This window comes from Myotis yumanensis, unplaced genomic scaffold, assembly GCF_028538775.1.
Source record: "Myotis yumanensis isolate MYYU_CA2020_CCGP unplaced genomic scaffold, mMyoYum1.0.hap1 SCAF_9, whole genome shotgun sequence".
Classification (NCBI taxonomy): domain Eukaryota; kingdom Metazoa; phylum Chordata; class Mammalia; order Chiroptera; family Vespertilionidae; genus Myotis; species Myotis yumanensis.
The window spans coordinates 31996744-32021367 of record NW_027223760.1 but is presented as its reverse complement, the minus strand read 5'-3'; the positions used below and the strand labels follow the sequence as shown (position 1 = coordinate 32021367).

At 39.5% G+C, this 24624-nt stretch overlaps 1 protein-coding gene across 1 annotated transcript in view; it reads left to right on the top strand.

Annotated features, from left to right (window-relative positions):
- Positions 1-24624, top strand: part of KDM7A (lysine demethylase 7A) — a 100808-nt gene that overhangs the window by 65618 nt on the left and 10566 nt on the right. The window contains exons 8-17 of the mRNA XM_070424021.1: positions 3125-3212; positions 5165-5271; positions 8705-8796; positions 9877-9966; positions 18363-18572; positions 20211-20335; positions 20544-20698; positions 21775-21872; positions 22371-22519; positions 23122-23330. Of these exons, the coding sequence (XP_070280122.1) occupies positions 3125-3212; positions 5165-5271; positions 8705-8796; positions 9877-9966; positions 18363-18572; positions 20211-20335; positions 20544-20698; positions 21775-21872; positions 22371-22519; positions 23122-23330 (1323 nt within the window). The remainder of the gene's footprint in view (positions 1-3124; positions 3213-5164; positions 5272-8704; positions 8797-9876; positions 9967-18362; positions 18573-20210; positions 20336-20543; positions 20699-21774; positions 21873-22370; positions 22520-23121; positions 23331-24624) is intronic.

Here is a 24624-nt window from a genome sequence, read left to right as displayed (position 1 = left end):
TTCAGTGCATGGCTGCCGGCCGCCATCTTGGCTGACAGTTAATTTGCATAAGGATACGCTGATTAGCCAATGGAAGGGTAGCGGTCGTACGCTAATTACCATGTTTCTCTTTTATTAGTGTAGATATTTAGTTGTGCCCTCTTCAAAATCTTGAATTCAAATTTATCAATGCTATAACCTCCTACACCAGTAATTAAAAATTGATGTAATGACCTAACTAGAATATAAAGAACAGATTAAAAAGCAACTTATAATAAAATACTATTTCAAAATGTGCCTGCCCTGACACGGCAGCCTTAAAAGGCAAAAAAAAAAAAAATAGATGCATAAGCCAGCACAACCAATTCAGGTACATGATTGGCAACTCAATTTCTATAACTTTGGTGATGCTGCTGGTCTGACTTAGAGAACCACTGCTATAGGCATTGCACTTTTCCCCAAGGTAGTTGTCAACTGATAAACTTCCAAACAAACTAAAGTACAATTTCCTTCAAATTACAGAGTAGTTGTATTCCTGGAAAATTATGCCAAAACCATGCAAAAATTACCTTGTTTTTATATATATATACTAGGGGCCTAGTGCACAGATTCATGCACCTTGATAGGAACTGTGGGCCATGAGGCTGCAGTGGGAACAGGGGCAGGTCTTGGCCCATCTTCTGTGCCCCCCACCCAGGCCCTCCGGCCATGGCACCCGGTCCCCTCTCTGCTGGCAGCCCTGCTCCTGCCACCCCTGCCCGATCACCCCTCAGGAGCAGGGGGAGGTGGAGAAGCCCTGAGGGGTGATTGGGGCCGGCAGCCGCTGCTCCGCACCCGCTGATGGTGCGGAGCGATTGGGCCTTGCACCGGGCGCTGGCAGCGGGTGCGGAGCAGCGGCTCCAGCGCCAGCAGGGGATGCAAGCGGGGCCGGCACCGGCAGCAGGTGTGAGCGCCGGGCGGGGATAGCGGCGCACAGGAGAAAAGAATTTTCAGTAACCACCAGAGGCTTGCCCCGATGACAGCGACCAGTGCCCTGCCTTGGTCTGGTGCCCCCGCTCACCTGCTCCACCATCCCACTGTGGCTGATGCCCGCCATGTTCCGCGCTCTGCCGCCTGCTGCTGATGCCTGCCATGTTCCATGCGTGCCCCCTGGTGGTCTGCACATGTCATAGCGACCGGTTGTTCGGTTCTGCTGTTCGGTCTATTTGCATATTAGGGTTTTATATATATACTAGTGGCCCGATGCACAAATTCGTGCACAGGGTGGGGTCTGGCCGGCTCGGCCCCAATTGGGGTGGATCTGGGCCAGGCCTGTCAGGAGGAGGAGATGGCTGGGGGTAAGGGCTGAGGGTGATTGGCTGACGAGCCCTGCCCCAGATTGGGGTCGGGGGGCTGATTGGGGGCAGGGCTGGCCATGGGGAGGGGCTGTGGGCAGTGGGCTGACCGGCCCCCACCCTAAATGGGGTGGGGACTGGCCAATTGGGGGTCAGCTGCCTGGGGGAAGGGCCATGGGTGGTTGGCCAGCCCTGATAGAAGTGGGGGGGGGGGGCGATTGGGGGTGGAGCTGACTGGGGGGAAGGGGCCACAGGCCGATTTGGGTAGTGGGGGCCCATCGTGGGCGGGCTGGCTGGGGGGAGTGGCCACAGGCGGTTGGCCAGCTGGCCTTGTTCCTGATCAGGGTTGGGGGGGCCAATCTGGGATGGGGCTGGCCGGGGGGAGGGGCTGCAGGCTGATCGGGGTGGTGGGGACCCATCGGGGGCAGGGCTGACTGGGGGGAAGGGCCATGGAGGGGGGGTTGGCCGGCCACCCCACCCTCAATCGGGGTGGGAGAGGGCAATCAGGGTTGGGGCTGGCTGGGGGAAGGGGCCGTGGGAGGTTGGCCGGCTGGCCCCATCCCCTGATGGGGCTGGTTCGCTGGCTGCAGTGGGCGTCATAGCAACCGGTCGTTCAGTCATTCCGGCATTATGCTTGCTGGCTTTTTATATATATATAATGGAGCTGAAGTTTCTAGGCTCAGATAATTCATGTCAGATTTTGTACTAAATGAATGCCCAGCAGAAATTTCTAAGTCCTGAGTAGTGCAGGGCAATTTCTTACTGTGTGGAACTGTCCTGCATTTTGCACCCTTGGCTCCCACTCAAAAATTGACAGTGGTGGCTCCTGATCATTGTGACAATCAAAAGAAGCCCCCAAACTTTTCCAAATGCCCTCTACAGGCAGTATGGCCTTTATGAAAACCACTGATGTATAGGATTTGTAGCTGACAGCCTTCTAATTTGTGATTTCAGGGTCAAGCTCAAGGCTTTGTGCCTTTGAGTACACAAAAGGGCACCACTTGAAAGTGAATCTTTGAGGAGTTTTTTGATACTGTGTCACAGCACAGTGAGCGATTAAAAGATGAAAAATGTAAAAAAAAATGAGACTTATTTGAACAATTTTTACATGCAAATGTATATATTTATTTATACTTACATGAAGTCCATGTTTAGTCTATGGATATTTCTTTCAAAAGCTAGGTGTCATCTCTCAGAAATGTTTCCCTCTTTGAAAATATTTTTGTAGGAAAATAAGACATCATTTGGATTGCCAACATTTATATTTATGGGACCCAAACCCTCCATAATGAAATGTGGGTAATCTACCTTTTCCTTCTTAGCAGGTATCTGGTTGAGTTCCACTGATCCTCCTCTGCTTAGTCCCCCAGTGCTCATTTCAGATACTAGGGAAGTGAAATGATCAGCCAGTCTCAGTGGTCACTTAATGGAAATATGCTTGTGTCCTTCTAACCAGATTTGACTTGTCTCACAGTAAAATCTTTAATATTAAGTTGGATTGTTTTTCCTTTAAACTAAAACAACAACAACCACAAAAGCCTTTACCTATGTTGTACCATAATTTTTTATCTAATTAGGTCAATGCATTTATTTACTCAAACTCAGCACACAGCTGGTATATAATAAGCCTTCACTAAATATTTGAGTGAATGAATGAATCTATAGCTTTTATAGACATTAACTTTTCTAGCACTGGAGTATGAAGTAAATTGATGTTGATATTTTGAGTTTCTTATCTCACAGGTACATATCACATTTGTTTGCTTTAAATATTGAGAAGTCACTGATTAATATACTTTTAACCATTTCAGGGTGGATTCATGCTGTGCTCACTTCTCAGGATTGTATGGCTTTTGGGGGGAACTTTCTGCACAACCTTAACATTGGCATGCAGCTCAGGTTTGTGTCATCAGTATTTAAAGGATCTTTTGTCCTTTCTTTTAAACAGGATGTTTCAAAAACTAAATTCAACAACATATTTTACCATAATTGAGATCTCATGGAGATAGGCCCTGAGAAATTATTAAGAACAGGAATTTTTAAAAAATATATATTTTTATTGATTTCGGAGAGGAATGGAGAGGGAGAGAGAGATAAAAACGATCCATGATGAGAGAGAATCATTGATCGAGCCCGCAATCCGGGCATGTGCCTTTAATCCAGTGGTTCTCAACCTTCCTAATGCCGCGACCTTTTAATACAGTTCCTCATGTTGTGGTGACCCCCAATTTCATTGTTACAAATTGAACATAATTAAAGCATAGTGATTAATTACAAAAACAATATGTAATTATGCCGAACCGGTTTGGCTCAGTGGATAGAGCGTCGGCCTGCGGACTCAGGGGTCCCGGGTTCGATTCCGGTCAGGGGCGTGTGCCTTGGTTGCGGGCGCATCCCCGGTGGGGGCGTGCAGGAGGCAGCTGATCGATCTCTCTCGTCGATGTTTCTGACTCTCTGTCCCTCTTCCTTCTTCTCTGTAGGAAATCAATGAAATATATATTTAAAAAAAAAAAAAAAAAAAAAAAAAAAAAAAAAAAAAAAAAAAAACAATATGTAATTATATATGTGTTTTCCGATGGTCTTAGGCGACCCCTGTGAAAGGGTCGTTCGACCCCCACAGGGGTCGCAACCCACAGGTTGAGAACCGCTGCTTTAATCGGAATTGAACCTGGGACCCTTCAGTCAGCAATCCAACACTCTATCTGCTGAGCTAAATCGGCTAGGGCAAGAATAGGAACTTTTAACAAAAGTATTGTCTTAAAAAATTTTGTCAGGAGGATAGCTTGATGCATTTTAAATCTAAAATTAAAGAAATATTTATTCAATCTGAGACTAAATATCTCCCCAACTTTCAAAATTGTATAAAAATGTATGGGTTCTCCTTGGCTGTTTTTACAATGAGGGAGATGAACTAAATCCAGTCAATCTCAGGTATAATTATGGTGCTGGGGAAAAGCAACCCTAGGTTCAGATGGCTGTCAGAACACCTGTAATGTTACATGGGGAAAGGATTAACAGCTCTTTCCCTTTCTGTGTGAAAAGTTGACCTTTAGCTAACTCTGTGCCCCTGGTAGCCTGATGAGAGGAGAATGTTACTAGGCAGCACTGTTTACAGTGAAATGACTCCTGATTGATAAACCACATCAGGACTGGGAGAACCTAGTAGGAACCATGTGTTTGGGCTTTCCTAAGTGTGGTGATCTTGTAGCTTGACTTGCCCGTGGGGACCCTGGATGTTATGTGTCTGTGGAGTTATTACATGAAGCACTGGTCCTTACCAGGCATGAAGCTTTAAGTTAGGACAGATCCCACACTGCCAGCTGTGAATCTTGTTTCTGTATACCTGAGCTGTCCCCAGAGGAAAGGTCGCTTCTGGCTGTATGGATGGCTGCAAGGACTCCCATAGAAGACGAACACTGTGGAAAGCTGTGGTTCCTATCTCCTCCCCATGACCGGCACCAAGTGTGGTCTTGAACTTGAGTGCTTGGTAGAAACTAAAGAAAACCTGAGTGGGTTGTTCAATACATGGAGTTGACTTATAAACATATTGTCTTATTTATTATAGTGGAACACTTGTGAAATTCCTTCTGTTAAGATTAGGATAAGAATCCCAAGGTCTGATCTTTTTGAAGACCAATGTAATTCTTCAGTATACTGTCAAATTTGTTAAGGTCTGACCTGGATGAGGTCATAATTCAGGCTTATCCAAATGTTGTATTATGTAATATACAGTACTTGTTGTATTATGTAATGTCAGAACCTGCTTATTTTATTTTCCTTAAGTTGGTTGCCTTCATTTAACTTTGAAATGCTAATATAAATATTAAATTTCTTAAATTGTGTTTATTCAGGTGTTATGAGATGGAAAAAAGGCTAAAAACACCAGATCTCTTCAAATTCCCTTTCTTTGAAGCCATATGTTGGTTTGTAGCCAAAAACTTGCTGGAAACCCTGAAAGGTAATTAATAATCTGTCCATCTTGTGGTGTGATATAATACATGCTGTTTGTAAATTCACTAAAAGCCAGTGACAGTGACGCTTTTTTAGTATAGTGTTGCTGTTGCTCCTATGTTATTTTTTAAAATGCATGATTTCCCTTGACCAAGAACCTTTTTAACAAAGTAGAGTCTCTAGTCCAGCGGTCGCCAACCTTTCGGACCTCACGGACCACTAGTGGTCCACAGAACACCATTTGGCAACCGCTGCAACCTTAAAAAGCAGATATATGAAGAGCTGCATCAGAACAGGTAATGTTGAGAATATTCATTTCACCTGGGACTCTAGTGGCCTGTACACACTGTCAGGCATGTAAAAGTGTCTCGCCTGCAAGAATGCAGTTTAAGCCAAGACTATTATGTAATACTAGAGGCCCAGTGCATGGATTCATGCACTGGTGGGGCCCCTTGACCTGGCCTGCACCCTCTCACAATCCAGGACCCCTCGGGGGATGTCACACTGCTGGTTTTGGCCCGATCCCTGCAGGCCAGGCTGAGGGACCCCACCAGTGCATGAATACGTGCACCAGACCTCTAGTATGCATATAAGATCTTTGGTTAATCTCTTCCTGCCCTCCCCCTTCCCTCCTTTCCTCTGAGATTCATCAGTCTGTTCCATGTTTCCATGCCTGTGTGTTGAGTGTCTTTCCCCTGGTGGTGTGCATCATAGCTATCAGTTGAATGGTCATCTAGGCGCATATATATATATGTATACACACACACACACACACACACACACACACACACACACACACACACATATATATATATATATATATATATATATATAGATGTGTTCCCAAATATTTGCTTTTAAAACTCCAGGGCATAATTTTCATGTCTTGAGAGAATGAGGTAGTGCCTGTGCCATTACCATTTTATGCCCACTATGCTGGCCAGTATAAGGCACCTGTTAATACAAACCAACTGGATGTCAGGCTGAGTCTAGTGGAAGAAAAATGTTTGGGGTTCTGTTGGGGGAAAGGAGAGGTTGTTATCCCTTTAAACTTGAAAGCTACCTTTTTTATGTGGAATTTCAGATTTGGTGTTTTATCTTTTGGTTTAAAAATCTTTAAGCAGTCAAATTGGAAATTGCATATCACATTTCCTTTTGTCCTTTTTTTTTTTTTTTTTTTTGCTTTTCATTCAGTTGTGCCCTTGAGAATGCAGTTCATCTGTTTTTGTGTTGTCTGACTTGTCCAGTCCATTTGCAAATAGTGCTACTATTATAATTAACTTCCAGAAGAAACAGATATAAGCAGATTAAACAGTAAAGTCTATTCTACACATATTTCTTTTTCCATGTAAAAGTTACATGAGAATAAAAGGTGAAATGAAAAGAAACAACCAGAACTTGCTTCCCAGGATAGCATGCACAGAATTAAATGATAAAATAAAAAAAAATTATTGATTGCAGAGAGGAAGGGTGAGGGAGATAGAAGCATTAATGATGAGAGAGAATCATTGATCGGCTGCCTCCTGCACTCCCCACACTGGGGATTGAGCCTGCAACCTGGGTATGTGCCCTGACTGAGAATCAAACCGTGACCTCATGGTTCATAGGTTGATGCTCAACCGCTGAGCACACCAGCTGGACAAACTTATTTATGGTTTCTTTGCTCAATGAAAGCTCTCACTGTCTTTAGGAGGAAAGAATAATAACCCCATCCCACACCTGCAGCACAGCATACAGGGAGATGTCAATGGTGCATATGTCTGTGATGGAGATAGGAGCCCACGGATGAGGAAGAACAGGTGCTCTCTGCACCAGATCAGTCTCTGCTCCACAAACAACTCCTTATCCTGAGTCTCCGCCTTGTCCAGTGTTTTCAGGTGTTTTTCGTGGCTGCAGGAATGTCACAATGGACCGTACAGTTGCCATCTATAGTTTCTAGTAAAATTCTAGACATTAAAGTTCATAGTCTCCTATCCAAGTAGAACCCTACATATATATACATAAACACTTACAGATGTTCTTGTTTTCTGGAAATAAAACCCAATAACTGAACCCTCCACATTAGAGATTGGCAATTCAAAACTCAGGAAATTTCAGAGTACTTTTATCATTGTTTCTTTTCTCAACAGCGCACACATGCACATGCACACACACACGCCCTTAGGTGATGCTTTTCCCCTAATGTCTAAGAGGGGTTTACCAATCAAATTAAGAATTTATCTGAAAGACAAAATCTTGCTGTTCTCGCAGTCATAAGCAGCAGATTGTTTAGTCTGAGAATGGGTTAGCCTTTATTTTAGTCCATTGAGAGTTAAGAACTATTGAGATCTGATTAGAAAACATAATCCTGTACATTAAAGTAAAAAAAAAAAAAGATTACTATAAAAGGATATTTGCAGGTCAGGTTTTAAAGTGTTTTCATTTCATCTGCCAGGTCAGTACAGGATACCTGGCATTACTAGTGTATCTTCAATCCCACTGAGGATAGAGCCAAAGGACCATTATCTCAGTGCCACATCTACGCACTCGTCCTGGAATCAGGAATGGTGGTCTTGTTACCCCATCTTATATTGTCCTTTCATCCCTGACCTTGTAACTTTCCATTGCAGCCTGTTATTTCCAGCTCTTAGATTGTTATAGGCTTATATGATAGGTTAAATGTGGGAGGATTGGGAAACTCTTAACTAAATTTAGTGTCAGTAATAATAAAAGTGACCAGTTTGAGGTTTATGTAAGTAAATTAGCCACAGGGCAGAAGTAGAAATCTTTCACTTTTGCTTCAACTTGCCTGAGTTGTAGACCACATCTAATGTATTTTATATGAATTTTAGATAATCAATTTGGTTTAAAAACCCAGAAGAGTCGGGGTTTGTGGGTGTGGGTGTGTATTTGCAATATTGAATTATTTCATGCCCATAGTGAGGTGTATGGATCACACATTGCCTACACATACTCTCTCGTACAGTTTAAAGAATTTTAAGCCTGTCACTCAGGGTGAGCACAAACAGCCTTGCCAGTACCCTAGTCATGCTCCTTATTTTTCTCGTTGCACCCTCTCCTTCCCTTTAAGAGAGAACCTATTATCCTGACCTTTGTGATAATTCTTTCTTTCTGCTTTATCACCTATGTCATAAACTAAAATAGTTTAATTTCCAGACATCTATGAATAGCTTAATACTGACATTTTTTGTGTCCTGTTTTTTACTCAGTGTTGTTTGTGAGCTTTCTTTTAACTTGAGCATTTAGTACAATGACACTTAATGTAATTCTGTTTTTGTTTTTGTTTTTTTGCTTTTTCAATCAGTTGTTTGTTAACCTTTTCCCTTTCTGTTAATTTGGAAGTTATGCAGTTTGATATTTGTTGGTTACTCAAAATGTAAAGTTGATTCATTTATCTTTGAAACACTTAACTCCTTTCCCTGCCTCTTCCATCCCCACAGAACTGAAAGAAGATGGTTTCCAGCCTCAGACTTACCTAGTACAGGGCGTGAAAGCACTGCATACTGCTTTAAAATTGTGGATGAAAAAAGAAGTAAGTCGTTTTCTTTGGTGAAACAATTGTTATTTTTTATATGGTAAGTTCAGGAAAATGGAGTCCTCAAGCTGTGTGGCAGGAGTAGCCACAGTAGAAGGACTAGAAACCATGCTTTATATACAACCTTCATTTTACGTACAGCAATACAAATGGTTTATGTTTCTGTGAGAATTAAGTACCTCAGTATTTCTTAAAGCTGGAAAGGAAAGTAATTCAAGTATACTTAGGGTACTGACTAAGAAATAAACATGTAAATGTAGACTAATAATAAGTAACTGAGCTCTCATAGTGTGCCAACCACTGTGCTTAGTTCTCATATCCATAAACTCATTTAATCTTCAAAGCAACTATATGAAGTCTGGGTGCTGTTATAATCCCCATTTACATGTGGGGAAGCTGAGGTTCAAGGAATTTAAGTAACTTGCCCAAGAGACCCGGCAGAGCTAGGATTTAAATCTAGGTCCCTGCAATTGCAAAGCTGATGCTCTTATCCCTCTGCTAGACTTAGGAAAAAATGAAAGAAAGGAAGGCAGAGTTCAAGCCGGAGCTTTCCATTTTCACTAAAATGTGGTCTAGTTGTTGTCATTTGAATTCCTTCTCTAAGAGGTGGTCCCAGATCTCCTTTTGGAGTTGGTATGTCTTTCCCTTATGCTTCCATTGCACGTTTCTTGTGCCAGTGGACTAGGATTATTTCAGTGCCTGTGTTGCCCCTTATAAGTCCTTATGTATTATGAATTAATTGTTAGTTTTAATTAGTTACTTTACTAATTATAGTAGTCTTTTGAGGTCTAGAGTACACGGTTACTACTCAATATAAAGCAAAATTTACTATGAGACCAGTCCATCTTTATCTTAATCTAAGAGGATTTTATAAGTTAATAAAGATCTCCTTAGAAGATCTTTTAATAAAGATACCTTAGGAGGTATCACACCAACCACATGAACTCTGAGTTCTGGCTTATTAGTATTTAGCTGTGTCTATAAAATCTGGAGAACCCCAAAATTGGCTTAATATGTTTTTTACATATTAAAGTATAAGTAACTTTGGTTGTTTTGTCTTTGTTAATCCAAATACAGCTTGTATCCGAACATGCCTTTGAAATTCCAGACAATGTTAGACCTGGACATCTTATTAAAGAACTTTCTAAAGTAATTCGAGCAATAGAGGTAAGAGTACAAACTGTCATCTAAACTCTTGGTTATTATCTGCTTTGAGAAACCAATAGATCTACCACCACACTACAAACCTCTGAATGCTCTTATGCACTTAAAAAAAAAAAAAAAGACAATGAGCTAAGTCTTAGAAACAGTTTCTAGTTCCCAGGTTTCTAAAGTCCTAGAGAGAAATTTAGAGAGTTGTATCATGATGAAGTAATAAGGAAGTTATTTCAGGTTACTCCAAAAATAAAAAATACAGAATTAAACTTTCTAATCCAGTTCATTTTAGCTGTGCAGAGATGAATACATGTTTAGTGATTAGGAAAAGAGGAAATGTAAGGTGAGTGAGTAGAACTAGGTAAAGCTGGGTTGGAAAGAGGAAGATATTAGTGGGGTGGGGCAAGGAGAGCTGCTCGATTGGAAACAATAGAACAAGTTGGTTAAGCAAATGCCCTTTGATAAAAGCCCACAGAATCTGAGATTAGGTGTTTTAATTAATCATTTAGGAGCTATTTTAGGTATTAAAGAAAGGAGGTTTTAATTAAACTAATTTAAGAAGGTGGTTCTATTAATGTTTAGCTTGAACTGAAAGGAAATTAAGTGGAGGAATGGAGGCTAACTCAATTTAACAGCTCAGATTAGGTCTGTGTTTGGGGAATGAAAAGGGGTACAGCTAAGAAATATTAAAAGGATTTGCTCTCCTTGACTAGAAGAGTTCATGTAATTCTCAATATATTCAGATACAGTAGAAAAAAATTTAAAATATATTTTTATTGATTTCAGAGAGAAGGGGAGAGGGAGAGAGAAATAGAAACATCAGTGATGAGAGAGAATCATTGATCCGCTCCCTCCTGCACACCCCTACTGGGGATCGAAGCCACAACCCAGGCATGTGCCCTGGACCGGAATCAAATCCAGGACCCTTCAGTCTGCAGGCAGATGCTCTGTCCACTGAGTCGCACCAGTTAGGGCGAAAAATTTTTTTTTTTAATTTTAAAGATGATAGTAATTGCATACAGATTTTTAATCAAAAGTCACATATATATGCAAATATATATCTGTATAAATCTCAACAACCCAAAGTAAGGACGGTGTTGGTCTATATGAAAAACTATAAATCTTTACTTTGGGAAGTAAAAATACTTGAATGAAATTTCAGAGATAATGAAATTTCTGAAATATGTCAACTTCAAATTAATATTATAAATTTTAAATGGTGAAATATACCTGAAAGAATATTTGGACAGACAGCTGATTTCCACCGCCAGTCGGCCTGGTGGTCAAATCCCTCTAGTGTTAACTACAACAATTAAGGCTTCGCTAGAACAAGACTGCGCACAGAGACCACAAGGGGGTGCACCAAGAAAGCATAAAAGATGCGGAGACAAAAAAACATGACAGAAATGGAGGATATGGAGCTAAGAATCGCAATTTTGAGGGCTTGCCATAAATTTGTGCAGAGCCTCACGAAAACTAATGAGACCCTCGATGCTACGATAAAGAAATTAGAAAGTAAGCATACACGGACTGAAATAAAGAATATTATACCCAATAGCAGACCAGAGGAGTGCAAGAATCAAACCAAAGATTCGACAAAAAACACCCAATTGGAAAAGCATAATGAAAAAAGAATCCGAAAGTGTGAAGATAATGTAAGGAGCCTCTGGGACAGCTTTAAGCGGACTAATATCAGAGTCATTGGAGTCCCAGAAGATGAGAGACAGCAAGATATTGAAAACCTATTTCAAGAAATAATGGCAGAAAACTTCCCCCACCTGGAGAAAGAAATGGACTTACAGATCCAAGAAGCGCAGAGAACCCCAAACAAAAGGAATCCAAAGAGGACCACACCAAGACACATCATCATTAAAATGCCAAGAGCAAAAGACAAAGAGAAAATCTTAAAAGCAGCAAGAGAAAGAGGCTCAATTACCTACAAGGGAATACCCATACGACTGTCAGCTGATTTCTCAACAGAAACTTTGCAGGCCAGAAGGGAATGGCAAGAAATATTCAAAGTGCTGAATACCAAGAACCTACAACCAAGATTACTTTATCCAGCAAAGCTATCATTCAGAATTGAAGGTCAGATAAAGAGCTTCACAGATAAGGAAAAACTAAAGGAGTTCATCACCGCCAAACCAGTATTATATGAAATGCTGAAAGGTATCCTTTAAGAAGAGGAAGAAGAAGAAAAAGGTAAAGATACAAATTATGAACAACAAATATGCATCTATCAACAAATGAATCTAAGAATCAAGTGAATAAATAACCTGATGTACAGAATGAACTGGTGACTATAATGAATCAGGGACATAGAAAGGGAATGGACTGACTATTCTTGGGGGGGAAAGGGGAATGGGAGATTCGGGAAGAGACTGGACAAAAATCATGCACCTATGGATGAACTCAGTGGGTGGGGAGTGAGGGTGGAGGGTGGGGTGGGAGCTGGAAGGAGGGGAGTTATGGGGGGAAAAAAGAGGAACAAATGTAATAATCTGAACAATAAAGATAAAAAAAAAAACAACAACAACAAATGATCCCCTTACCAGTGGTTCTCAACCTTCCTAATGCTGTGACCCTTTGATATAGTTCCTCATGTTGTGGTGACCCCCAACCATAAAAAAAAAAAAAAAAAAAAAAAAAAAAAAAAAAAAAAAAGAATATTTGGACAAAAATAGTAAACATAGTGTTTTGTTTTTTTTTTTAATTGAAGTGTAGGGAGTACAGAAGACAGCAAGATGGCCAGTAGAAAATGTGCCAAGAAAATATATAGGTATTTCACTAAAGAAGAAAAAAGAATGGCCATTCCAATAAAAGTATGAAAAATAATCTCAATATATGAAAAAGTATTTAATCACATTTTGCCAAATAACTTACGATTTCATATGATCATTTATCAAGTTGGCAAAAATAAAATCCCATTGTCTATCCTTGATAGTAGGAGTACAGATTAGTTTATGCTTTCTAAATGGCATGTCCCTTCACCTAGCAGTTTCACTTTAATCTAATAAAATAAATAAGAGGATTCCAGTTGAACTTGGAAGATTAATCATATGTGCTTACTACTATTACTGCTTGGGACCAAAATGATAGAAAAAGAATAAAAAAAGACATCTCTAAGGACAGAGAGAATAATAAAGATGAAGATTCCAACGAAATTTTGGAAGCTGGAAAGAAATGTACAAGTGGTGACTTATTTAGCAGACCAGAGACCTGAAACCTTTGTGGGAAATGGAGAAAGACCAGGAACAGGTCTTATTTATACAGAATCTTAAAAAAAATATTCCAGAGTTTTTTTTAAGGACCCTCAATATGAGAGTGGAGGTAGGATTGAACAGGATTGATTAAAGGTCTATTTAAGAAATGAATTGCTCTCCAAATCCCTGCCTTAACACACGTAGAAAACTAAAGGTGTAATTGTTTGAGAAGTTGAATTTGAGATTGTGGACTTTGCATTGATTTTAGAAAGAGTGTAAGGGAGGGGGAGAGAGAGAAAGAAACGTCAGTGTGAGAGAAATGCATCAATTGGTTGCCTCATGCAAGGACCAGGGCTGAGGATTGAACCTGCAACCGAGGTATGCACCCTTGACCAGACTTGAACCTGGGACCCTTCAGTTCATGGGCCGACGCTCTATCCACTGAGTCAAATCGGCTAAGGCAGCGGTTCTCAACCTGTGGGTCATGACCCCTTTGGCGGTCGAACAACCCTTTCACAGGGGTCGCCTAAGACCATCCTGCATATCAGATATTTACATTACGATTCATAACAGCAACATTACAGTTATGAAGTAGCAACGAAAATAATTTTATGGTTGGGTCACAACATGAGGAACTGTATTTAAAGGGCCAGAAGGTTGAGAACCACTGGGCTAAAGGCAAGCTTGTGGACTTTGGAACACTGAGCCCAGTGAGGGAGATAGGTATCTTACTGAAAACGAGGATTAAGTGATAGTCTGCATAGTGAATGCTTCTTCTTCCACTTGGCTTCTAAAAGACTGTCAGTCTGGCCTGGACCTCTCAGGACAAGAAGTAGATCCACTGATACTGAACATTGGTGAAACCCACCAGTTGACAAAGCCCCACTCACAGAGTTCCCTATTAGCTTTTTATTACATACAGTGAAATGTACAATTGTAAGAAAACTTGAGTTTTGACAAATGTGTACACCTGTATAACCAATACTCCAGTATAACCAATGAGATATAAATCATTTATATCATCCCAGAAAGTCTGTTCTTGCTTGCCCCCTTCTAGTCAATCTTTGACTACCACAGGCCACCACTGTTCTGACCTATTATTATCATCATAGATTAGTTTTGCCTATACTTGAATTTCAGATAAACACATTCATATAGTTTGTACTATTTTGGTGTCTGGCTTCTTTCACTCACATTATGCTTTTGAGATTCATTCATGTTGTTGTGTTTGTCAGTTCTTTTTTATTGCTGAGTGGTATGGTATACCATTGATTAATATGCCACAATTTGTCTTCCATTCTTCTGTTGATGGCTATTTGTGTTATATGCAGACTTGGCCATTATGAATGAGACTGTTATGAACATTCTTATATCTCTTTTGGGTTAAATATATGTTTTTTTTTTTTAATATATTTTATTGATTTTTTACAGAGAGGAAAGGAGAGAGATAGAGAGTTAGAAACATCGATGAGAGAGAAACATCGATCAGCTGCCTCCTGCACATCTCCCACTGGGGATGTGCCCGCAACCCAGGTACATGCCCTTGACCGGAATCGAACCTGGGACCTTTCAGTCCGCAGGCCGACGCTCTATCCACTGAGCCAAACCGGTTTTGGCTAAATATATGTTTTATATTCTTGGATAAATACCTGAGAATAGAGTTGAGCCATAGGAAGTGAATTTAAAATTTTTGAGAATCTGCCAGTTTTCCAGAGTGGTTATACCATTTTACATTCTCACCAGTAATGTGCAGGCATTGTAGTTATTTCATATTTTCACCAGTATTTGTTGTTTTCAGCCTTTTAAATTTTTGCTATTCTAGAGAATATGGAATATTATTTCAGTGTAGTGTTAATTTGCATTTTCCTGAAGATTAAAGATGAATACCTTTTTGTGTGCACATCATTTTTGTATATATTCTTTTAGGAAGTTTAAGTTTTTGTCCATTTAAAAATAATTGTTTTATTATTGATTTGTAAGAGTTCATTATATGTTCTGGACACAAATTCTTTGTCATTTGGCATTCAATCATTCATATCTATATAAAATAACTAACATTTACCTACAGCTTGTATCTTTTCATGAGCAGAAACTTTTAATTTTGAAAGTTTAGTCTATCAACTCTTTTTGTTTTTTAGTTAGTGTTATTTTGTGACCTCCCTAAGAAATATTTTTCCACCACAAGGTCTTAAAAATACTTTCTATTTTTTTTCCAAAAAGCTTTTGCATCTAGGTAAATGGCCAGTCTTGAATTTTGTGTATTGCATAAGATAAATAAAGATATTTCCCCCCATATCTTTATCTCATTTTCTTAGGACCATTAGTTGAAATCATTAGCTTTTTAATGTTTCCTTTTAAAAATACATGGAGAGCCCATAAGAGTTTCAAAGACAAAGACCAAAAATAAATCAGAAAAAGGAAAAGTAATCAAAGGAGCCAATCATTAAATAAGTCTTCAGCTCAAACCCAAGTATAATTGATATCCTCAGGAGAGAAAAAAGTAAAATTGGTTCTATGAAAAAAGGACAGGAGGGTGCAACAAAGGAGCATTCAAAGAAGAAGGAAAAGGAGTTCTTGGAAATTAGAAATTAATAGAAACAAAACTTAGTAGAATGGCTGGAAGATAAAGTTGGGAAAATCTCCCATAAAGTTAAAAAGAAACACACAGAAATAGGACAGAAAAATTAGAAGGTCATTTTATACAGTCGTCATCAAAATAATAGGAGCTCCAGAAAAAGATAACAGAGATAACCAGAAGATTTTCAGAAGACTCATCAAATAAGTTTTAGAATTCAAGGACACATCTTCCCAAATTGATAGCCTTCCAAAATGCCAGTACAGTGAGTGAAAAAGACATCAGCCAAGGCGCATTATGGTCAAATTTAGAGCATATGTAATAAAGTACATCTGAAAAAGCATTAGGGAAGATAATATGGGTCGTTTACAAAGAATTGGGAATCAGAATAACATAAAATTTCTCAACAATAACACTGCAAACTAGAAGACAGTGGAGCAAAGTCCTTAAAATCCTGGGGTTGGGGAATGCCAGCATACATGTCTGTATTCAGCCAAGCCATAAACCAAATATGATGGTAAAATAAAGATGTCACAGAGGCAATTCTCAAACAATGTACTGCCCATGTGCTGTTCTAAGAAAGAAGGAGTAAACCAAAAAGAAAGGTTCCCTGGAATTCATTCTTCCAACAAATACTGAGTACCTATTGCAGCTTTGTACCAGGTAGGCTAGGCATAGAGCAGTGAACAAAGGTCCTGGCAATGGAGCTTAGAAGAGGCTACCCATAGATTTTGTTATATCAGGAATTGGCAAGGTGCTATTAAGAAAAATAAAGTAGGGAGGTCAGAGGTGGTGGTGGTGGTGGCAGTCTTATATGGTGGAGTGGGAGCAGGTCAGGAAGGGTCTGTGATGACATGTGCAGGTGCAGAGAGCAGCCGGTCCAGGATGGATCAGGAGAATGAAATCCAAACTTAACTAGATGCCTCATACTTTATCTGGCAATCCCATCCAGGAGGATGTCTCCAAAGAAAAATATAAATTTGATTAATTACCTAATGTGTTTGAATGTTTGTATTCTTCCAGTGGAGAATTTTGGGATTAATTATTGATAAGTACATACTAGAAAACAAGCTGATGGAAAGGGAGGCAGTTATGAACTCAGGGAAAAATCAGAGGATAAAAAGGAAAGTAATGTTATGTAACACTGGGTTGTAAATAATTTTTACTGAGTCCAATTTAAATATTGAATATTGAAGGCAGGGGAAGTATGTGTACATTTAGGAGAGGATGCCAGAATTAAGACTTACTTCATCTTGCATAGTAGGAATTCAGTGATACAGCTACAGGTAAAAAACCAAGAAATAACAGTATAAATGTTACTTAGAAATTCGGAGGCAAATAACTGAAAGAAAAAAACCAAACAACAAAAACAGCTGCAGGAGTTACAAGTGCTGGATATATACCCGAAAAAATTGAAAGCAGGGACTCAAGCTGATATATGTATATGCATGTTCATAACAGCATTATTCACAGCAATCAAAGATTATGTCATGGGAGAATGGATAACCAAAATGTGGTATATACATGCAATGGAATATTAGCTTTATAAAAGAAGGGAATTCTGACACATGCTATAACATGGATGAACCTTGAAGACATTATGTTAAGTGAAATAAGACAGTCATAAAGGGACAAATATTGTATGATTGCATTTATATGAGGTTCCTAAAGCAGTCAAATTCATAGAAACAGAGAGTAGAATGATGGTTGTTAGGGCTAGGAGTAAGGTGGAATGGGGCATTATTGTTTAATGGGTACAGAGTTTAAGTTTGGGAAAATTTAAAAGTTCTGGAAATAGATGCTGGTGATAGTTGGACAACAATGCGAAATGTACTTAATGCCACCGAACTCTACATAAAAATGGTTAGAATGGTAAATTATATATCTGTTACCACATTTGTTAAATGTATATGTATAATTCCCATTCCCTCCAGAGAATGGGAATTGGCATGGGGAAGAGTAGATTGCAACTTTTCATGATATGCTTATAGAATTTTAATTTTTCAAAACTATGTAGATGTGTGACTTTGCTTTAAAAAGCAGTTATTGATTTATGCAACTATGTATGTGAAAAAATTTACATTGGGCCCTAGCTGATTTGGTTTAGTGGATAGAGCGTCAACCTGTGGACTGAAGGATCCCAGGTTTGATTCAGGTCAAGGATATATGCCCAGGTTGCGGGCTCAATCCCCAGTAGGGGGCGTGCAGGAGGCAGCCAATCAATGATTCTCTCTCATCATTGATGTTTCTCTCTCTCTCCCTCTCCCTTCCTCTCTGAAATCAATAAAAAAATATTTTTTTAAAAAATAATATTTTTAAAAAATGTACATTAGAAGCAGCCTGACTAACTCCTAGTAATTTTTAAGTCAGTAAATCATACTATAGGTATACACCAAAGTACTACACAGCCTTCAAAATTATATTGAAAATCAAGGAAATATGTTTATAGTATATAATTTCGTGGGGGAGAAAAGGAAATAAAGGTCTCAGCAAAGCTGTTTATCTTATTATTTGGTCTTTTTTATATAATTAAATTGAATGGTTTTTCTTTTCTAAAATATTTCTGTGGCTGATTACTTAGGTATGTATGTAGCCTTATTCTAAAAATACTCTGAATTGAATTCTTAAAGGAGGAAAACAGCAAGCCAGTTAAATCTCAGGGAATTCCTACAGTGTGTCCAGCTTCACGATCCTCAAATGAAGCAACTTCCCCATACCATTCCCGACGAAGGATGAGGAAACTTCGAGATCATAATGTCCGAACACCTTCTAACCTAGACATCCTAGAGCTCCACACAAGGGAGGTCCTCAGAAGATTAGAGATGTGTCCTTGGGAAGAGGCAAGTATATGTTTCATGATGACAAAGAAAGACTTCGTTGTTCCTTAAAGTTCTTCAAACGGATACTCAAAGGACAATAGTCTGACCAGTCTTGTTATCTGATCTTCCGTTAGCATTGTGTAGGGGTCAACAGTGCTTATGCCTGTAGAAGGGGGCGGTGCTTCAACTTTCTGGGCATCAGTGCAGAAGTAGGATGACTAGATCTCATTCATGTACTGACATGTTTATTGAGCGTTTACCAAGGCCACGCTCTTACAGGCTCTAGAGAAGATGCCAGAGTGAGCACAACTTAAGTCCCTGCCTTTGTGTAGCTTCCATTCTAGCTCAGGTTGGAAGGATGGGAGACAGATATCTATATCATAAAAGGCCTGTGGTCGTGACACTGTTACGACGTCACAACCACAACCGGTCACCAGGGAGGAGTCAGTCTGGGTCCTGCCGGTGCTGCGGGTCTGGGTCTTGCGAAATAGCGCGTGCTGGGCCTCTAGTGTTAAAATAATACAATTTCAAATAATCATTATGAAGGAAGCCAAAATAATAGAGCAATAGAGTAAAGGGGCTTGGGATGGCTGGCTACTTGAGCTAGGGTGGTCAGAGAGCTCTCAGGTGGTGACATCTGAACTGACAAATAATAGGAAAAAGTTAGATGGATACACAGATCTGAGGAGAAGTATTGCTGGCAGAGGGAAAAGCAAGTGCAAAAAGTCTATCCCTCACCCAATAGCATCAGCATGAGTGACTGTTAGAATAAACCCATTAAAGTTTGAGAAATGCTTGCCTAATGGACAAGGGGGCAGGCAGTAATCTGATCAATGTAGGGCCTTGTGAAACTTGGTAATGAGTTTGCAAGGAGATCTGTATCAAACATAATTTTACATCTTAAATAGAGGATAGACAACAATTTAAAATGAACAAAATAGAGGTATCTCTGAATTAAAATATTTTAAAACTTAATATAGAAATTTTAACTTCAATATTTTAAATGGTATAGAATTTTTTTTTTATACTTTTTAAAGATTTTATTGTCCTAAACCTCCTTAACCCATAGCCATCTGGGAGAAGATTTAGCATGTTATGAAAGGTTCTATTTATTGTTAAAGAAACATTTTCCACAGAAAGGAAATATTCTGTATGTATTAAAACCAGTTATTGTATGCCTTTATGTCACATGGTGGCCTTTGTTCCTAGTGATAGCAATGTGGTGACCTGTAAGCTGCTGCCAGTACCTGGTGGGAAGACTAGGGAGTAGGTCAAAGGTAGGGTAATCAGGAAGGACCAGCAGCTGGCACTTAAACAAGTCAGGGAAGGAGAATCACTGCACTAGAGCAGTGCTCTCCAGCTCTCCAGCTTTCTGCAAGAGTGAAATGTCTTTGAATTCGCTTTACGCAAGTTTTACATTCTACTTTATTGTGTGTTATTGTTAAAGGCCCTACAGAAAGACAAACCACATTCCTGCTTAGGCTTTAGGAACCATTTGGTTTTAGTGGCACACTGCTGCCTGTCTCCTGGCCTGGGTGGCTGCCTAGTCCAGTTTGGGATGCAGAGCTAAGGGAGGAGGTGGTGGCTTGACTTTATTCATTTAGTCCAGTGGGTGTAGTTGAGTATGGAGATTAAGTAAGTTCTATTTTTATATTTTAGGACATCTTGAGCTCTAAACTGAATGGTAAATTCAACAAACATCTCCAGCCATCTTCTACCGTACCCGAATGGAGAGCAAAAGATAATGATCTACGATTACTGCTGACAAATGGAAGGATAATTAAGTATGTAAACCAGATCAAAGTATCCAACCGATTAACTTTCAGGGGGTTCCCTCTGTTTACTGAATCCCCAGTCCATTTGTTGTTCAGCTAACCACATATGGGGCAAGTGGCTCAATTCTCTACTCTCTCTGTAAATTAAAGGGGGGAGTGTACTGTTTGGCCGCACAAGTTGCACTATTTTTTGACTTATTTTTCCTTCTATATACAGAGACGAAAGACACCCCTTCGCAGATCAGAGTCTTTATACAGTAGACAGTGAAAATGAAGAGGATCAGAGAAGGACAAAAAAGGCAAAAGTGAAGATAGAAGAGAGTTCAGGAATAGAGGCAGTGGAGAATGAAGAATCTCAGAAACCCCTTAACAGTATGTCTGTTTTAATGGTCATTGTAAAGGTCTCTTTATTACTAATGTGATAGCATGTGAAGTAACTTGCAAGTTCTTACATTTGTACTCTTTTGAGAAATCTGAAGTATTTCTGAATAATGTATCCATTGGGGAAATACTGAATGTGAATGCCCAGAGAGGTGTAGAGCCCGGGAAAGGCATTATTAATGATGAGGACATGTGCAAGTTAGTGACATGCTTGTCTGGTGACAGTTTTTACAAGCGTCACATGAAAGCTCATGCTCTACTCCAAATAAAACAGTCCCAAGTTTAATGGGATTTCACAAATAATTTTAGCTAACATGTATATGGTTTTCAGAAGCAGGAGACATATATAATTGGCTGACCTAAAACTATTAGTAATCCATGTATTGTTTTTCTTGGCTGCCTGTTGACAAGAGGGCCTCTACTTGGCTGTTAATTGCTTATCATTAGTGTGACAAACAGTAATACCTCTTCCTCCTCAATTTTAAGGAACAGTTAAATATTTTGGTATTTGACAAGTAAGTGTTCAAGATAATTCACATTATTTAATCCAAAGTTACCTTAATTCCTGCTAATTTCAGGTAAATGTGATATTGCTGTAGTTGGTAACTGCATTTGTTCACATGATGGGGAAGGTGGTTAATCAGTAGAATTCATCAAGCGGTAGTTATGAAGTAGTGCCCCATGGAAGAGAAAGGTAGTGCTAAGGCCCAGTCTATAAGCTTGTTGAATTCACTACCTACTTGAATGCTTTTGTTATCTGTTGAGAGAAATAATGCAAAAGGGAAATTGAGAAGTTTCTTGTAGCTCATGTTAGTGTTGGAGGCTTTTTTCTGGAAAGAAGTATTTTTAAAATTTTCAAATAAGGAGTGTATAATTATGTTTAATAAATTCTAGAAATGTTTGTAGAATACACTTCAATTTGCATCTTGGTCAGTTGAGGAGAAAGTTCTTGGAGGAAGAATGAATGAAAAGACAGGAGTATAGAACAGGAGTGACATAGACACGAAGCTGGATGGACTTTCAGTATCACCCTGTTCATGACCTTCTCTTTGATTCTTACTTCTCAGGGTTTTTTACAAGTGTGAAGTCAGAACTCAGGAATCGATCATCAGAATATTCTGACATTTCTGATTCGGAAGACTCTGGACCTGATTACACTGCTCTGGTATGCCCAAAGGCCCGTGCTGAGTGCTATTGGGTGGAAAAATGAACACCCACTTTCCTTCCCCATCTCTCTGACCTTTGTAGCACAGGGTCTTTCCCTGTAATAATCTCTCTCTCTCTCACACGCAAGCACATATGCGCACGCGCGCACACACACACACACACACACACATGCGTGACTGTTTACATTTGCTAAATGTAGCTTTATCTGATTTTGGAAATGGTGATGGGAGATACTGTTCTTACATTTCTCATATATCTCCTAGGTTTTATATTTCATTTTACCTTAAAGAAAACATGTACTGTGTGTTTTTTACTAAGGAATTATGTTACTATAGTTATGGAGATTTTCACTTTTTCATATGAAATACAGAAATAATTTCATGATAATTAAGATTCTAACTTTCCCATGACAGATAAAGTATTTTTTGTTAGTTTGTACAGTCTTGGTCAGATTTCTTATATAGCTTTCCTTTCATTTAATTATTTATTATCTCAGAAAAATAATTTTACCACTGAAGAGTCTGAAAGTTCAGGTGATGAAAAAAAACAAAAGATAACATCAAACTTTAAGGAGGAATCTAATGTGATGAGGAACTTTCTTCAAAAGAGCCAGAAAACATCTAGAAGTGAAATTCCAGTTAAAAGGTAGGTTTGCTGATGGTAGTATTTTCATGACATTCCTATATAATAAAAGCCTAATATGCTAAGTGTCCGGTCGTCTGGTCATCCATTCAACCAATCAAAACGTAATATGCTAATGATATGCTTATGATATGCTAAGACCGCTCAACCACTAGCTATGACGTGCACTGACCACCAGGGGTCAGACAGTTGACCAGTCATATGACGTGCACTGACCACCAGGAGGCAGATGCTCTGACCAGTAGGTTAGCTTGCTGCTGGGCCGATCGGGACTGAGTGAGACAGGCCGGTCATGCCCTGGAGCCCTCCCCACAGTCCCTCCCTGGCTGGCCAACCTCCCACATCTCTCCCCGGCCCCAATTGTGCACAGATGGGGTCCCTTGGCCTGGCCTGTGCCCTCTTGCAATCTGGGACACCTCAGGGGATGTCGGAGAGCCAGTTTTGGCCCGATTCTGCAGGCAAGGCCAAGGGACCCCACTGGTGCACGAATTCGTGCACTGGGCCTCTAGTGTGATATAAAGACATGAAAACATTTTAGTTTTAAAATTTACCAAAATGCCATTAGACTAAATAGGCTCTTGTATTTTTGGTTATCTGCTTTTTAGGGAATGTCCTACCTCGACGAGCACAGAGGAAGAAGCGATTCAGGGCATGCTCTCTATGGCAGGGTTGCACTATTCCACATGTTTACAAAGGCAGGTACAAAGCACAGGCTGCAGCAGTGAAAGAAACTCTCTCCAGGATCCCAGCAGCTGTCACAGCAGTAACCACGAGGTTAGGCAGCTGTACCGCTATGATAAACCAGTGGAATGTGGTAAGAAACATAAAAGTAACTCATGACCCCAAATGTAATAGCTCTATAATCCCAGTTGAAGTTAGAGATTATGAATAACTGTTTATTGCACATTTTTAGTTGGAAATGGTATTAAGCATATTGGCCAAAATATACGTAATGTTGACAAGTTATGTAAGGTGCAAGTATAATAATTCAAAATGTAAATTAACTGGGATTGAGAGTCATGTTCACCAGCATAATTTTATCATTGCTATTAAACCATAGTGTTATTTCCCTTTTATAAGTTGATTACAGTGGAAGGCATATTTGGTGCTTTATCATTATTATTATTATTATTATTATTATTATTTGTTAATCCTCACCCAAGGATATTTTCTCCATTGATTTTTAGAGAGAATGGAGGGGAGGTGGGGTGCAGGGAGAAAGAGAGAGAGAAACATCAATGTGAGAGAGACTGATTGATTGGTTGCCTCTCGAATGTGTCCTGACTGGGGCCGAGGATTGAACCTGCAACCCAGATATGTGTCCTTGAACAGGAAGTGAACCCACAGCCCTTCAGTGTGTGGGCTGATGCTCGAACCACTTAGCAATACCAGCCAGGGCCTTTAAATGGTCTGCTAAGCTTGAACAATCACCCTTATTTTCTTTTGTAGGAGGGAAAATAAGTTTTGAACTTTCTGATTAGGGACATTCTCTTCAGCTTTAAAGGAAGAATTAGGAAAGCGGAAACTCAGTAGTAACATCAGTGATGCCACAGAGTGTTTTCTTCTCTGTGCCTTTAAGGGAAATTTTGTTTCCCTAAAAGTGTGAGGAGGACTGGGGAGAAGCTGGTATTATGTTGAACCCAAATGCCTATTATAGCATTTGTGTTTGTTCTCACGGAATTAAATGTCAACTATGTACCAGGAGTTTGACATTATTCCACTTAATTCTTGAAACAACATTTTGTTGTAGGTAATATAACTTTACAGGTAAAGGAAATAGACTTAGTGAAGTTAATTTAACTTCCCCATACTTATATAATTAGTTTTCATTGGTGTTGGAATTTGAACCAGGACTGTCTGATCCCTTTGCTTATTATGTAAGAGAAAACTGAAGTTTAGAGAGATTAAATAATTTACCTAAAAATGCATTGGTAATGGGAGAACTAAAATTCAAATCTAGGTTTCTAGTCTGTCCTTTCATTTTATCTCTCTATAATCTGTTTGGTCCCTTGAAAAGAAAGCTTCTGTGCAAATACTGCAAAATTCAGACAAACATATGCCTTTATTCTATATGGGAAAATATATCATTTTTAGAGAGTGTGTATTGC